We start from the raw sequence: 17,396 nt of genomic DNA, 5'->3' as shown, positions 1-17,396 counted from the left end.
TTATGTGACGTCAACATGATCTGCGAATGCTGATTGGCTAGTGACAAGATGCTACTCTTTCCTATCACCTTTTAGACATGTTATCCTAGACAATAGTCATTATACATGTATAAAAAAATGTGTAAAAGCTGATCTTAATTACTCCAAAGACATGTTTGACACAAACTATTAAAAGAGTTGTATTTTTCAGTTTTAGACCTGTAATATCTAAAGTGCATTCATGCGATGAGTATATCAGTTAAAAGGACAAAGTACCAACTAATTAATTCTGTGTCTTCGTTTTACTGTGCCGCTGTCATTATTACATTCAAGGACAGGTTGAGGCTATTTTCCAAACTCCACTCGACATATCAACGTGAAAGTCACTTTTCTTTTGATTGATTTTTAGAATGTCTGGTAAACCAATGAAGGTCGCCTGTTCATTCTTTTACAATCACATACAGCACTATAATGGTTTCAAAGCATTTGTGGTTGAAAAAAGATTTTAGATACTAATAAACTCCGTAAACATAAGTTACACTTAACTATTACAATAGGCTTATAAAATATGTATAAACGAACTCTTTCATCCCCAGGGATTCACTTATCTCTGTTTGTGCACTACTGAAACTGTGGGAGTCGGCTACACATTAGCACTATTATACACCAACCGTCCACTTTATGAGATAAAGTGCTTGTTAACGCAAACAGCTAGCTGCATGGCAGCAACTTAAGATCACAACCGTGCACGATGCTCCTGCTGCTGCTTCAGCATTTTTTCCTTTTCCCTCAAATCTCACATGTTGGTATCTTCCATAAAAGCCTAAATTTCTCTATGTGAAATATTTAGGGCCCGAGCACAACAGCGCATAGGACCCTATTGTAATGCACCTCCTTCTTATTATTCTCATTATTATTCTTACAAAAAAGTGATTGCATTTTGAGGGCCTAAACATGTTAAAAATCTCGTCAAAATTTGAGCACATATTAGGACTTCTGAAAAATGTGATATTTTGGGGGAATTGGACATGTGAATGGTATTGGTAAAATGACTCAGTGGCGCCCCCTTGAAAATTGTGTTTGCTCCTACCTGGCACTGATGACATCATTGTGGAACTTCTGCAAAATTTTGACATCATCACTCTCTACAGTGATGACATCATCACAGACAGAGATTCCTTGCTTTTATAGAGAGATACGTCTTGCATCCAGTACTGCACTGTTAAAGTACTTCACACATTCATATTTTTGTTTTTAACATGCCTGTTTATTTTGCTGTGTTATAAAACAAACATGACAATAAAGTTGAATTTTTATAAATATAAATATTCCACTTAGCAGCCTGTTCACTTGGATGATGTGCTGCGCTAATGGAAGTTATTAAGAGTTTGTAGAGCTAAGTAGATGCTAATTAATTATAGCAGCTTTCATTTGTATGCCAAAAAAATTAGTTATGGTTTAACCCAACTGTCATTCAGTCATAGCGCCACCTACTGGTAAAAGGAAATCATAGACATTAACATGCAACACACCTCAACGTGCGCCACTTCCTGACATGCGTGTGGTTGCGAGGGCCCGTTCATCGCTGGTTGCAGCTTTAATTTGGCATTTTGGTGTTTTTCAGAGAGTTCTGTTTACCTTGATAACCTATTAATTAATAAAACTCAGGTTGGAGGGGTTTAAAATTTGTCTGAAAATAAGCACATGTTGCATTGACATTGCAATAGCATATTCTTATATGTTGGCAGGCATTAGCATTGGTAGGAGACTAGCCCACACTGCCTTTATGTATTGCAAACCATGCTTGCATATCTGAAAGGAAGATGCATTACTCTACTTTGCATAGTCTGTATTTTTCTTTGTCCTGTCTGAAACTGTAGTTCATTGATTTTTTCCCATTCCTTCCTCCTATTATTTGACAACATTGGTTTTTTTGTCGTTCACCCTGCAATTGAGTAAGCAGGAAGGGCTTTGGGTGCACTTTCACTGATTCATTGCCAATAGAGTTAAACATTGATGGAAAATGCACTGTAGCAACCATAAATGTGATCACAGTTAATAATAAGAAATGACATTATTGTAATGTATTATTTTGTTGGCATAGCATTATAAAAAATGTATCTACATTATTGGAAATAAAATCATTTGTTGCTGGTTTTTCTAGCTACACGGCATCATAATTGCAGCTTCAAATTAAATCTGGTGAATACATAGTCGTCATAGTTAACCTATAAAGGATGGAAAATGTGATTTTTCTGCATTTGTTTTTCTTTTCATTAAAATTTTTCTTGCAGTATTGACAAATTATACAATATTTACCTACATTAATAAATATCAAAAAATGAATACTTGAATGGGAAAAAACATCCAGTGAATACTTTTAACAATTGGTTTGTCCACCTCTTTATGAACAAATAATGCATATTTTTCATAAATACGTGAAACTTGTCTTGATATGTCATAACTCTAACCCTCACAGTTAAGTGTACCCACCACATTTTTACACCTGATGCCACCAACTCCAGACTTGAATTTTATTACTTTCTGTTAAAGCTGGTTAAAAAACAATGCTAGGTTGAACTTTGCATTATTTCATGCACTCTGTTTTTCCCAGGATGTGAGAGAGACCGTGCACATTTCCTCCTGGCTTCTGGCAAATCCCTTCCGCTGTGTTATTGTAGCGATAACCTTGGTTCTTCTCTAAAAGCCTTCTGTCAGTGCAGATTCTTACAGGCACACAGCCCTGTTGTGTTGGCAGAAAACTCATCGAAACTGCCTCGCCAAAGCCAACAGGGCAGAAGGGTGCAGGTGTTGCACTGAAATTGGTTTGCTTTTTGCTTAAAAAGTAAAGTGCGCCTCACAGCAGCGGCTCCCTCTCCAAACAGGCTCTGTAACCAGAATTCTGTAACCAGGTTATGGTTTCTCTGGAATTAAAAAGGCTGTTTACATTGTGCAAAACAAATATGTGAATTGGATTTTGATACTTGACTGTATATATTTGGGTTATGAAATATGAGTGTTAGGAGAGGAGGTAGGTTACCCAAACTTTACACAGATTTGAAGGAATATTGTGCGACTGATTTCACTGAGAAACCAGAGTGAATGAAATAGAAATTAGCTTTTTGGCTAAAGGGCTTGCTAATGCTAACTAAATAGTTTTTGATCAGATAATGATAATAATGCATATAGCGCGTTATCATAGTCACTCAAAGCACTTTACATTGATGTGTGTTGTTCTTTCACTCCACACACAGTGGTGGTAAGCTACTATTGTAGCCACAGCTGCCCTGGGACAGACTGAGAGAAGCGAGGCTGCCATGGTGCGCCATCGGTCCCTTCCACCACTACAAACACTCACTCACGCACTACATTCATACTAGTGCCTTGCCCAAGGACACAACGACAAATCAAATACTGTTTTCTTGAAAAAAAAATGTAAAAAGAATTGCCACTTGAAAGTTTGTCTTGATCCTTACTGTAAACACTTATTGACATTGATGGAAAAGTTTCATGTATTGTAGGATATGGAGTCCCCTAGACCAGTGGTTCCCAAACTTTCCACAGTCCCGTACATGTCATATACAATGTAGAACTACAGTGAAATGAGTCATCCTGCCTTAGCTTAGCATTAGCTAACATTAACCTAGCAATAGCATTAACCTAGCACTAGCATTAACTTAGCATTAGCATTGACTTAGTATTAGCTTCATCCTAGCAATACCATTAACCTAGCATTAGCCTAACATTAACATTCACTTAGCATTAGCTTTAACCTAGCATTAGCCTTGCAATAGTATTAGCCGAGCATTTGCATTAACCTAGCATTAGCATTAGCTGCTCTATTTATATTCTAGTTTTCAATATTGTCAGTGTTTTTCATTTTCATTCACGTAACGCCTGTGACAATTTGCGTACCCCACTTTGGGAACCTAGGCTCTAGACGATGCCTAGAAGTCTTCTTACTTCATTCTTACCGTGAGTTCTTGTATTTCTATCATCAGAAAATGAAGACGATGATTCTCTTATTACCATTTTTGTTCTAGTTTGTTCCCAGTATTTGCCATAATATCGCCTCACTCTGCGAGACCTTCGATTGCTGCCGGATTCAGATTTTTTTGTGTAAGCCCCAACATAATAATCCCATATAAATTTGCCCCAATTTTTCAGTTTGTGGAAATAGCAGAAATGTGTTGAGAAGTCACGTTGGCTGAGTTTTTGTGAGCAAACACGAGAAATCACGGTTGGAATGAAGTAAAAGCACTTCTATGCATCCGTCTACGGGATGTTTAATTTATTGAAGAAAATAAATGGTCTCCAGCAGCTTTAAACAATGGTGATATTTAGCAGTATTGCAGCTCGCTTCTTCCCTTTTGGCTCAAAAACGTTGCTGTCTAAAAATAACGAAAGTAAGTAACACTTATAAAGTGTGAGTGTATTGCGTGTTAGATTTGGCAAGGAAAAGCCATTCTGAGTTCAAAGTTCAGTGCTGTGTTCCCATAACCTGTAATGTGTTATATAGGTCAGTTTCCTTTCTTTTTCTGCAGGTTGTGTAAAACAATACATAACCAAATCATTGTCATGGAACAATTCCAGAGCAATAATAGTAACCAGGCAAAATTGGATGACATTGTTATTGCAACTTTTCCCAGGAAAGAGAAGAGAGCTGAAAATGCATATTTGATTTATAGCACAGTTTGAATTTATGCTCCAACCCTCAATAGGAAAGTAAGTGATCTTCGCTTTGGCTTCAAGAAAGGGTCCCACAGCATCTGGAGCTGGAAACATCACTGTATCAAACAGTTCCCCTTGGTTTTGTCTTTGCACTGCTTAACCACCAAGAATTTACACCTGTAGGGGATATAGTATTACTATGTTTATTGGACAGAGTTCAAGTCTGAGTCTTGAGAAATGATCAGACGAGATGAATAAGCTGCTCTTTGTGGGAATCCTCATGCAATAGGTTTCCAGACCCATTGTATTTTTATTTTTTATGTTTTTGCCATCATGCTGTTCATTACTGTGAATGTAATTATTCACCATGGTTTATTATTGTGCTGGATTGTGTTTGATTTCTTGAGTGGTTGCACTAACACATAGGAAGTCCTTTACCAACACATTGACAATAGCAGAAATAAACTTTGTGTCATTGTCTGTGTGCTTTTGAGCCCTTAAAACATCATATCTTCACATTGTTTTCTGCTTAAAGCAACGATACAAATGGCATTCTTTATGCTTTGCTAAGAAAAGCCATATTTTTCATAGGGACACAGAGCATTATTTATCACTCGCAGTGTTCATGGGGATTAATGATGCATAACTCTGCTGGAGTTGTTTGGCAAAGGGACTCACTGAAGGAGTCTGGAGGGTTATCAGAGCCATAAATCCCCACTTTTTCCTCATTGTTTGTCCCAATCTAGTGCAGCAGCTGGTAGTCATGACGGTAGAAGCTTGTTCTCCCTGTAAGCCTTCAGAAATACCACCACTTGTTTGAGCCAAAGGGGAATTCGATCGTACAACCTCAAAGTTCAAAGCAACCGTCCTTACGTTCCCGTGTCCGCTTTGAGGTGAATGATGAGTTGGCGATAAGGAGCTGTGCACACACTCCCTCCGATGTTCAATACCTCCTACAAGAACACAGGCAGACCTTTTCAATCTTGCATTTGAACTGTTTTGTCAATTGTCGTCATCCAATTGTGTTATGTCTATAAGTGGAGAATTAAATTAGGTGCACAGATTGTTACACAAGTTCAATCTAAACCGTGGCCTCACTAGCATTTCTTTCATGATGTCTTATTTTCTCTGGTTAATTTATTGAATAAATTGCCCTCTTAACTTGTCAAGCGGGGGGGAAGTCATCCATGCATTGTTCATGATTCGGGCATGGAGGAGGATTCAGTCTATTAGAGCAATGATAGGGCCTTTACTGCAGTGAGCTTACTGATTGAATGGCATCATTCTCAAGGTCAGGCCCGAGCTGAGAGCTATTTTCTGCTTAGCTGTGCAGCCACCCGGCCACAGAATCTGCACACAAACTGCCTTCTCACCAGCCAGCTTAGTAAGCAGAGACGCTCATCACTGATATTTCCAGCTGCTAACATACAGAGAAACCTCTGTGCCTGCAGAAAAAGGAAACAAAGGCATTAGTAATATGATAAGTGGCGTGTTGCTACAGCAGTGTGTGAGGACATCAGGGCTGAGTGGCAAAACCATATCCTCACATTGTGTCCGTGTCAAAGTAAACCTGTGAGGCTGGGTCAAAGGTCAAACTGGGAGCATGGATCCATCATCTGCTCAGTTGTCAACTGTTCTCCTCATTAACACGATTTCTATGCACCTATAACTGCATCTTTTGTATTGCTGAAGTGTTTATTTCAATGAGTAATAAAAATGTACTATTGGATCAATTGGATTATTATTAATAATGTACACATTCGCTGGGTTTCCATTACAGATTTTTGCAAATTAAAGTAAATGCTAAGAAATGTCCCGATCTCCTCTTCTGTTTTACACGTACCCCGCCATGTTTTCTCGGAGAGAAGTGGTCACGTGACCAGGTACATCACGTCATGTGGCCATATACGTCACGTTGTGTGACATGTATTTGCAGAAAAAGTGTTTCCATGTCGCTTTTGCCACACATTTCAATATTGAAATGTCTGAAATTCCTTCTCATAAAAGCGCAAAAAGTTTTAAGCGTGTTTCTTCGAAATTCAGGTGTTTCCATTACCATACAATTTTACGCATTTCCAAGGGTCATGGAAACACAGCTAGTGTCATAGATGCAAGATCCTGGATTTTAAATACCATGTAAAACTGTCATCAAAGAATGACTTCTAGCACATTGGTGTCAAACTCATTTAAGTTCAGGGGCCAAATATAAAGCAGTTTGATCTTAAGTGGGCCAAAGATTTTAGGCTTTTAATTTCAACATCAATGTCCCCAAGTTTTGACTTTACACACCGTATAAATCATACATAAAGTATGCATGGCGCTGACGATATCCAGGCAATAAGTGACGGATTTCAGTCCCTGCATGATTTTCTCTTTTATATTTAATTGATTTTGTGAAATGTGAAATAATTACAGGAAAATTTAGGTATTTGACCAATTTGTGCTAAAAGCATGGGAAATTTGCAATCTTCCAAATATTGTACACTTTCATTGCATTTGTGTATTTAGAAGGGCTGACATATCTACTACTGATTTATTTGGTAATTTAGTCAATAAATTGTTTTTCCTGTCTTTTTAAATTTACCCGGCGGGCCTAATTGGATGGTTTAAAGGGCCGGATTTGGGCCCCGGGCCTTGAGTTTGAGTATTTGGAAGACACTTTTCTACACGGTCATGTTGCAAATAAGTCAAACTAAACCTGGTGCAAGTCTTTAACTGGGTTTGTCATTTTGTGCATGTTGGTATATAAAATAAATGATTTTTTATAACATAAATCTCGCGGACGTCACTGCATCTGTGGGGGGCGCTGCCACCTCTGCGAGATCAAAGCACCGTGCAAATCCAGCCTACTGTGAGCAGGGAAGTTTGGTCAGAACTGATTTACCTGTGCACGGGTCGTGCACGGCCGCACTCCCTGCAGCTGGAGCCCACAGACACACAGATGGGATTATAGGCTTTAGCTGCAAAGGTGGCTCATCATCTCGCCACCTAAACCTTGTATGAAAACAACCCCTGCAAACACAAACACCATTTAATGATGGTTGCTTTTATAGCAGCCCATTGTCTCCACAGATTAAAGGCACAACCTGTTCATGAATCTGGTGCAGCGGTATTTTCTAAACGCTCGCCCCCATTCAGATGAGCTTCAGTGCACAGTGTAGCTTCTGCTACTGAGCTCAGCCCCTCATGCCTGCCAGGTAAACCAGTCTGCCTCTCTTTTGTGTGATAGGGGAGTTTGGCTGACTTAAACAACATCACCTTGTTTATCCTGTAAATAATTCAACCCTTCCGGGCAATAGAAACTAAATCAAGGTTGTGTGTTTAACAAGGGAGACGAGGTAGGAGAAAAGCAAAAAGAAAAAAAAAATCAGGTGTTTCCTTTTTAGATAAACCTGCCGCCTAGAGACAGCGACACATTCCTGATTCATATGCAGTGTGAAGGTGCTGCAGTAAAATGTGAGAGGAGGTGTGTGTTATAGAGAATAGTGGGTTAATTTAGTGCGCTCATTGACATGGCCTTTGATAGTTCTCTGAAAAGGGTGCAGAGATATACTGTGAGGGACATTCTTGTCAGGTTCTGCCATCACACCATAGTGTGTCGACACATCATCGGGTTTGATGCTTATCATCGGAGGCTCATCCTGGGAGCCGTCACCTCCCCACCTTCCTCCTCCTCCTCCTCCTCCACACGTGTACGTGGACATGTGAGCTGCCTTCGTTTGTTGGTGTATTTTGTGTTGTCAAACATGACTCCCCAGAGACGGCGTAACAATGTCTACAGAAGACAGATTGTTTATTCCCCCTCACTTGTTGTGCAATTCACGCTATGCCTGAAAATGATTGTTTTAGAAAGGCTTAAAAGAAAGGAAAATTTAAGTAAAAATATGATATCATCTTGTGATGTCAACCAAAGAAGGTAAATACAGATGTGGGAATCAGTATTTTAGATATTGTGGCATTTGTCTTAGTTTACCTTTTATAATTTAAAGAAAAATATTGGAATGTAATAGAATTTATATCTTTTCGAATTGATTGAATAAATGTGTTTCACATTTTTCCCCTTCAGATAAAGTTTTGCTCATTTTTTAGGTGTACCTAATACCTGGGGCACACCAAGGACTTTTAGGTTTATTGTGAAACGTGTACAGTGATAACTATTGTGTTTTCATATATTTTGGCTTTTTGCAAGAACACTGGAGGGAGTTGATCCTCATCTACTCCAGATCTCCTCAGACCAGAACAGACTCGGCTCGGACTTGTTTAGTGTCATTAATCCACAACAGTCAGTTTAGATGCACGCAGAATTTTTAAAGCATTTAAGAAATTATTTATTAACGGTATCATTGCAGTCATTGCAAACCCTTGAACCAAGCAGCAGCCATGTTGAAACTCTCAGATCAGTCTGATCCTGATATACAGAGATGTTTGAGGAACACACACACATACACACACACACACAGACAGAGATTCCTTGCTTTATAGATAAAGGTTTTTTGCTTTCCATAGACTGTAATGGTTAGCTTAATATTGTCCTACAACCGGAGTTGAAAACAGCTTGACAAGTGCAAAATATCTACGAGAAAAGTAGCATTTTATGGAGTTACAAAGGTCTCCCGCCATGCTAGTGTGTCATCAAAGGACCCACCAGGCTGTGAACAAAAGATAAGCCGGGCATCTTTGGTATTTGAAGCCAATATTGGCCTGGTATCCTATTGTGTTTAATGCTATCCCTCCACTTACAGTGTTGATTGAAGACAGGCAAATGTGGTTGACTGATCTAAAAGGAAATTACTGGAGAGAGAGCTTATCCATGCCTCTGACTGATAATCAGCTCATTATCGTGTTGATCATTTACAGATCTCCTTTGCGCCGTCTCTCTCTATTCTTTTAGCTGTGTCACTGAAGCGCAGCACAAAGATTTATAATGGCGTTGGCGCGGCGCCTGCTGTGTTGAGACGGGAGTTAAAACAGCCATGCTAGCTCTCCAGTAAAAAGTCTCCACCCCACTTATCAAACCCTACCAGGAGTTAGAATATTAAAAAAAAATCATAGAAAAACAACAGCGATGACAACATATGCAACCACGACATGAGCAATGCCTTAGCACCTCAACACGGCTAACTGTGCATGAAATTGAACTGATTGGAGTTATTGACCAGAAGGCTCCAGCCCCTCAGAGGACAGAGAGGAGGGCGGGGGCGGCTTGTGTGTTACCTGATTGAGTGAGAAATCCTCGGCCGGCTGCTTTGATTCCTGGCACTTTACAGGAAAGAGTGATTTAATGGAAGCTGCCAGACCTCATCAATGTCAATGCTCATGTCGAAGGCCCTCTGTTCCACTGGGGCTTTATATAAAAGTGCCTGCTATGACAGACCCTGATGGACACATGTTTGCCAGTTGTTTTAACTGCACTGTAAAAAAGAAACCCTGATACAAGCCTCCACCTTTGACTCCTGAAGGCTTTTAAAGTCAACCCCAGCACGCAGAACCCTTCCTTACCACATCTATAGACCTCTATTGAATATTTGCCAAGCATTAGGGCTGGGCAATATATGTTGATTCAAGTTATATCAAGTTTATTATTTTGTCGATATAGACAATGGAAAAATATCGCCTGTATAGAGATATATCTATATTTGTTTTACTTGTTTTTATTAATACAACTTACAAAGTACAAATCACATCATACAAGTATTTAATATTATTCATAGAGTACAGTCAAACAGTGTCCTTTACAATTTTAACATATTTCTGAGATATATATATATATATTTTATAGCTTATTTTGTATTCAAATACTTGTTTTTGGAGTCACTGCTTTCTTTACTTCTCAGAACATTTAGATAGATTTCTAAATGTGTCATAAACCCAGACCTTCCCCCTAAACAAGCCAAACTACAGAACTCACTCGCACATGCTGTCCCTTACCTTAGAGGAGAAAAAGCCAAAAGTGGAACATATTGTGCAGCTTTTTGTTAATAAATGTGCCTGTGTGGCATTTTTAATCAGCAAATTTAACCCAGAATTGTCTTTTTGGTCAGACTATGAGTTACAAATGTCAAGATTTATATCGTATATCACCATTTTGAGTAAAAATATTGAGATATGAGTTTTGGTCCATATAGCGCAGCCCTAGTGACCATCATTAGACACAGCGGTGCTGTTCTCATAAGAGACCAGGTGATGAGGGTGAGCTGGGGGAGAAAGACTTCCTCCTCCTGGATTTAAAGAGCCATGTGAGAACATGGACCAAGCACTTAATGTGCAGGAAGAGCCACTTTGTTGTCAAGCTGCAGGATAGCACTCGGCACCATCTATCAATTTCCTGAGAGGAGCCCACCGTGCTGCGTCTTCAGTGGGTCTGAATTGCATCGGAATTGCATCATTAATAGAGCAGAAATGAATCGCATGCGACTCGGGGAAGAATACATTGACCCCAGAGGGAGACTAGAAACAAGACAATGTTTTTACAGGATGAATATCTAACTAGAGTTCCCATTACCACTTCATCAATATACAGCAGCGAGTGAGGGACATGATGGGAAGAGTTTGGAGTGGTAAAAAAAGAAGAGGAAATGTAATAGCTTATAGCGCTAATGGCAGTCTGAGCACTCAAGTCGCAAACATTCAGCCACCTCATCTCATCTGGGCTGTGTAATTGCCCTCATGGAAGCTGTCACGCGAAGCCACCGCCTCCGTAAGTGAAGAGTGGCAGCTGCTGGATGTTGAGGAGCAGGCGGAGGTCAGCTCCCCAAGTGGGACTCCTTGCCACCATGAGATGTCATAATTAATAGCTATCTGTGAACCCTGGGGCCACTTTTCAGTTGGGTAGGATTTGTTTGGATAAGTGGAATCTGGTTAAAACGAGAGCAGTTTTATTCTTTTCTTAACATAATGTATACTTATTATCACTTTGTTTGCCTGTAGCACCGATTCTACACATACACACACTTCCTCCTGCTTTTCAGGGATGTTTTCTTCTTATTTGTATTAAATTTCCCAGCCTCGGTTTAAGCTTACCTAGAGATATGTTGTTGGTGTATCATGGGAACCTATTAATCTTTGGGGACCAGTGTTCTCCCCGGTTAAATAAATATGCATGAGCTGCTACGAGCGATACAAGCTCCCAGCACCCTCACCCAAAAAAAATCTGTTACTGCAGCTTTCCCCTTTCTTCTCCTTTCTCACTCACTCTCCCTAACATGCTGCCTGGGGGGGCAAATCTCACTCCGTCTCATCTGCTGCTTAATTTCACTGGAGCGGCCTTCAGTAATGAAGAGCCTTGATGTACATTTGCCAATTTTTGCTTCTGCCACTGTGATATAATTGGGATGTGACTAAGCATGAATACCCAGCACAGGGTTGGTTGACCCCTTGGCAACCCCCCGAATCAGGCTTTTTTGTCATAATGGCGGTATTATCTCACATAATCTGGGAATGGAGAGGGATTGTCTGCAGGGTTCTCGAGATGGAAATAAATTGATATAACTCTTCGCTCCTGTGCACTACAGAGAAAATGCAAAAATCAAGATACATTTCTCAACACTCTAATAATGGAGACATTTTCTTCTCATCTATTGCCGCTTTGTGTTTATTGTAATAAGGCGGCTCCTGGCAAAAGCAGAGGTGGCTTTTTTTGTATTTTTTTAGGCTGTCGCACAGAGAATTTCTTTGTATGTGTGCGCGTCAGCCACTTCTCTGTGTGGGTGCACAGTGTGCACTCGTGATAGTGTGCATGTGTGTGTGTGTGTGTGTTAATGACCCTGTAAAATGACAAGCGGAGCTCGCTGGCAGTTAGAGTACAGCCGACGGTCAGAGAGAGAGAGAGAACGGAGGTGGAAGGCAAGTTCAGATGGAGGTGTGTGTTGGTGGGGTGGAGAGTTGGGGTCTTTAGTTGTGAGGTGGGTGGTTGCTGTGATTCACCATGCTGTCATCAGAGGGACTTTGGCCCCTGAGTGGCCCCTCTCTATTCCCACCTGAAAAGCCTACAGATGGAGGGTCTGCGCTGTCACTGTTTACAGCCCGCAGCTCCTAACCTTGGATTCGGAGCTCATCACAGTAAAGGGAAAATCAGATTGAACTTGACGTGTACCCGAGCCAGTGACCTTGATAAGTGTGAGGCGCCTGCGGCAAGAGGTTGGGAAAAAACAGCTTGTACTTGTGCGCAGGCGTGTTGTTTGCGTTGGTGCATTTTGACCAGGTGGGCTGAGGGTTGAACCCTGACTCCAGATGAAATGTGATTGGCCCGTTTCTGGACATTGATGCAGCAGGTTGGCATATGTCAAGTTGGCACTGTTTATTTTAAAGCCAACAGTGTTGAAAATATAGCAAATTATCATTTTATGTTTATTTAGAAGAGAGCCACCAGATTAAATATTATCATTTAATAAATAAAAAACTGAACTAAACACTTATTCACCAATATCGTAGAGGTGCAATCATCAGTTTCATGATGATACGATGCCAATATCATGAAGTCTGCCACGATTTGATATTGATTTGATTCAGGGACTTTCGATAGATTTAAGACTATTTCATTTTTATTTAACATAATCAGTTCCATTTCACCTAAAGCTGGACCTCCGCACATTACATACCATCCACGGTGGCGTCTTCAAGTATTACTTTAGCACCGAGTTTAATCCAATGAGTCAAGTGAAGGAGAGGTAAGCGCAAAAAGCGGAAGTGACAATTTTTCTAAATAAAATTTTCGGACCATGCATAAAAATGCATTTAGATTTATTTCTAGTACCATGGTCCTGGTCTGCAGCCTGGTGGTTGGAGACCTCTGTTGTACAGTTTATTAAATTAAATGATTTGATAAATGTACAAGGCTGAATTTACTAAAATGTTGGATTATCTTTAAATATATGGAACAAATTTAAAATAAAATCAACAAAGAAACCAAAAGGGAAAATGTAAATTCTGTTTGAGTTTGGGGAATACAACAAATGTATCACCTGAACTAGAAGTTAAAACCAAATACTTCTTCAGCTGCATTAAAACAGTGACAACTGGCAAACAAGGAAGCTTACACTCAATCTCGTCCAAATCTTTGGAGCATTTATGTATTTCGAGACGAGGAAGGAAATGACATCGTGGGTGTGGTTTGGCTCGCGGAAACGACAAATGATTGATGCTTCTGCTGCTGCATTTCTAGTAGTAAGTGAGCATAGGTCATACCAGCTGTCACTTTGTCTGATGTATTAAAAAATCTCCAAAATTTAGGTTGATAGTCAAATTAACCTATAACACGGTCACATGATACTGCCCATCAAACCTATCCAAAAGAAAGAACATTAATTTATATCTTATTTAAGTTTTTACACCTCCCTTACATCCACACAGAGATCTTTGAGCGAACTGCAAAAAAAAATGTGAAAGTTAACGGCAACGTTTTAATTCTGTCTTACTTGTTTTTGCACGAGTACTTTTCCATTTAGTTTAACCCTAGTCTGAGTTTAATGATTGCATTAACTCATACTCCTAAACTTATGTGATTGTTTTGATTAAATTAAACTTAACAAGGATGGAGATCGGTCCTATGTGCAGGTGCTATTCAACTAAACATTTAGTTTGACATTAAACTGATTAAACTAAAATATGTCCCTTTATTGAGGGTAATAGGAATCTTTAGCATTTGCTTGCTCTTTGAAAACCTGCCCTAAATTGGCTGTAAACATATATATCGTCACTCCTGTTTTGTATACATTTACAAGACATGGTCACAGAAGTGAAACTAGTCTCCAGTGGCTAGCCTCGCTGTAGAGCAGCAGCATGTGGAGGAAGGTGGGGAACATAATAAAAGAGGAGAGTCTCAGGATGGGTGATGAAAATGCATTTCTCTTCCCTTACCATGATGCTATTTGGTTGTGTGAAATGATTAATTTCACACATATACAGGTCATCCCCAAAAGCAACAACATCTCATTCACGAGGGGCTCCCGTCAGCAACAAAACAGGAGGCTGAAATAAAATGAGCAAACAGCAGCACGCAGTGAGCGTCAATAAATCTTTGGAGGTTAAATCTGAGCGAGGTAGAATTTGAGCATCCATTCCCCCACCCCCACCCCCACCACCCCACCCACCTCTCATCAGGTAAAAGTCACTGAGTACATCAAGACTGCCAAGACCAGAAAATGGCCAACGAGCAGTTCTGTGGTAGCGGGTGCACACACAGCCTGTGTTTGCATAGTAAGGATGAAGCCCTGAATTATGGGGTTTGTGTAAATAAGGAGATGAGACTGTTTTTAGCACACAAGGAGGCACAGAAAGGCGCAGATGAGAATAGTGCCTCTGTGAGCATTGGAATTGGTCTTAGGTTGTTTATGACAGCTCGCAGCCCTCGTATATCACACGCAGTATGTTTGCCGTCTGCCTTTGCTGAACTTGACCCTCCAAACAGACTTATATTTTGTAAACTGAGCGCACTGTAACCATTATACTGTCTCTTTTCTAGTGGATGATCCAGAAACCCCATAAGGTTGCTACTTTCTTCGGATGCATTGGCACAGACGGCTTCGGCGAGATTCTGAAGAAGAAGGCAGAAGAAGCCAACGTAGATGCCCATTACTACGAGCAAAACGAGGAGCCGACTGGCACCTGTGCTGCCTGTATCACTGGAGACAATAGGTTTGGAACCTTTTCATCACCTCTGACCACGAACTGACCTGTAACTTAGATTGGAAAGAGTCATTGCGATCCATTTTTACTTCCTCGGGTAGGGAGTTGACATCTCTAGGCTGGAAGTCATAACAGGGAATCATAGCTCAGCTCACACATCAAAAGGAAAACGAACAGCTTGAGCGTGTTTTCCAGACTCCCACCCAACCCAGTGTCTGCTGCCCCAGTGGGCTGTCATCTATCTATAGGCTGACAGTAGCAATGTGTTAGGGATGCCTGGGCTATCACAGTCCTAACCTGTCAGCCTGCTTTGCTGTGAAAAGGGCTTTAGTGTCTCTGGCGACTCTCATGCTAGCATCATCATCAGCACTACTGAGACCACAGAGGTCAAAGCCTGTGCAGACACACACTCGCACTCCAAAATATCACTAACAGTAAAGGCTTTCAGTTCATGATAGACCAGGTGTGGATCAATAACCTCCCTCTCTAAACAACCCCCCCCCCCCCTTTCATCTGCTGCTACTGGATTTGTCAGTCAGTCAACGGCTGGACTGTGACTGCCCCAGGAGCCGGCCCCGCTGAATGGTCTTAGTGGACTTGTTTGATGTGGGCTCTGACACCTGAAAAGGTCAGGTGCCGTGCTCAGGGAGACAAGCGCGGTAATATTTCCTACAGGTGTTTAACAGACAGCTCAGGAGGCCAGAGGAAAGGTCGCCAGTGGAGTCAGATTGGAAAGGTGATGGCTTTGAAGGGTTTGGAGACATGTCACGGCCCTTTTGATGAGTAAAACTCTTCAAGGAAGAAGAAAAAAGCCCTAGTCATTTGTTACCATATAGTATTCTATGTATAGGTATAAGGTTATATATGTATATATACATGGGGGGAACACAGGACAATCTTCTTTTTCAGTGTTAGTCTGAAGTGTAAGCACATAATTACCCATTGTCATTGGATTGTGAAAGGAAGTCAATATGTTTGGAAAAAGCCAAAGCAGACATTAGGAAAACACACATAGACCAACATTGGATTGCGTAGACCAGGGTTTCTCAAATTGAGGTGTACGCGATGGCACTACAGCGGGTACTTGACAGAGAGAGAAGAAAATTAACAAATATGGGGTTTTATAATGTTTATTTTTAGGTAAAAATTATAATCACACTGAATATTATCAGCAACTCACCAGCAACACACACAACCACACAAAATAACAGAGAAATATACAAAACGGCATAAACAACCAAGTGACACCAAAAACTCACACACTGAGGTAGAATAATTCAAATAATACCAACAACACACAAAAACCGACACAATAAGAGAAAAATACACTGAATAATAAAAAGGACAGACAAAAATAACACTAAAAACACACACACTAAGAGAGAAAAATGCCATTATCAGCAACACACAAAACAATAACAAACTAAATGAGAAAAAAATACACAAGATCACTACAAAGTACACAAATATAACAGAGAAACATACAAAACGACACCAAAAACACACACAGAGAGAATCATTTAAATACCAACAACACAAAATAAGAGAAAATAATACTGAATAATAAAAAGAACAGACAAAATACACACAATGATGATAGAAATAATCTTTATTAGAACATGAACTGAAAATACAAGGATCAGTGTTGGTCCCACATGAGGAGGGAGATGACTAAATGATAAAAACTATAAAAATACATCTATTCAGGAGGCTCTAAATGCTGTTTTTTCCACTTATTTACAAAATGAGATTCTTTAAAATGTGTGTTATCACTCATTCATTCCATTATTATGATCTACAGTTAATTTTTCACAGATTTCTGAGCCAAATCTAGTAGTTAGACATGAGGGGGGTTTAAAAGTTAGAGAACGGGGGTACAAGAGGAAAAAAGTTTGATAACCACTGGCGTAGACGAAGTAAATACTAGTCGGTCCAGGACTTTACTGATGTGACCAGTTTAGAAACCAAATGTAAGAATCACTTATTTAAAAAGAATTAGCTTGGTTTAGAAAAAGGAAGTGTTTGCCAATGTGGCCGCCATCGGGAGCTGTTTATTCTGAATGTTTGACGTCTTTAGGTCTTCCTCTGCTCTGCTCGTGTCTGGTGGACTTCCTCTGTAATGA

General features: G+C 40.1%; 1 protein-coding gene across 2 annotated transcripts in view; it reads left to right on the top strand.

Annotated features, from left to right (window-relative positions):
* LOC114481069 (adenosine kinase-like) overlaps positions 1–17,396 on the top strand; it is a 142,121-nt gene that overhangs the window by 45,473 nt on the left and 79,252 nt on the right. For both annotated transcript variants that reach the window (XM_028475433.1, XM_028475434.1), the window contains exon 5: positions 15,110–15,282. In XM_028475433.1, the coding sequence (XP_028331234.1) occupies positions 15,110–15,282 (173 nt within the window). The remainder of the gene's footprint in view (positions 1–15,109; positions 15,283–17,396) is intronic.

Source organism: Gouania willdenowi, chromosome 19 (genome assembly GCF_900634775.1).
Source record: "Gouania willdenowi chromosome 19, fGouWil2.1, whole genome shotgun sequence".
NCBI lineage: Eukaryota > Metazoa > Chordata > Actinopteri > Blenniiformes > Gobiesocidae > Gouania > Gouania willdenowi.
This window is presented reverse-complemented; position numbering and strand designations above follow the sequence as displayed.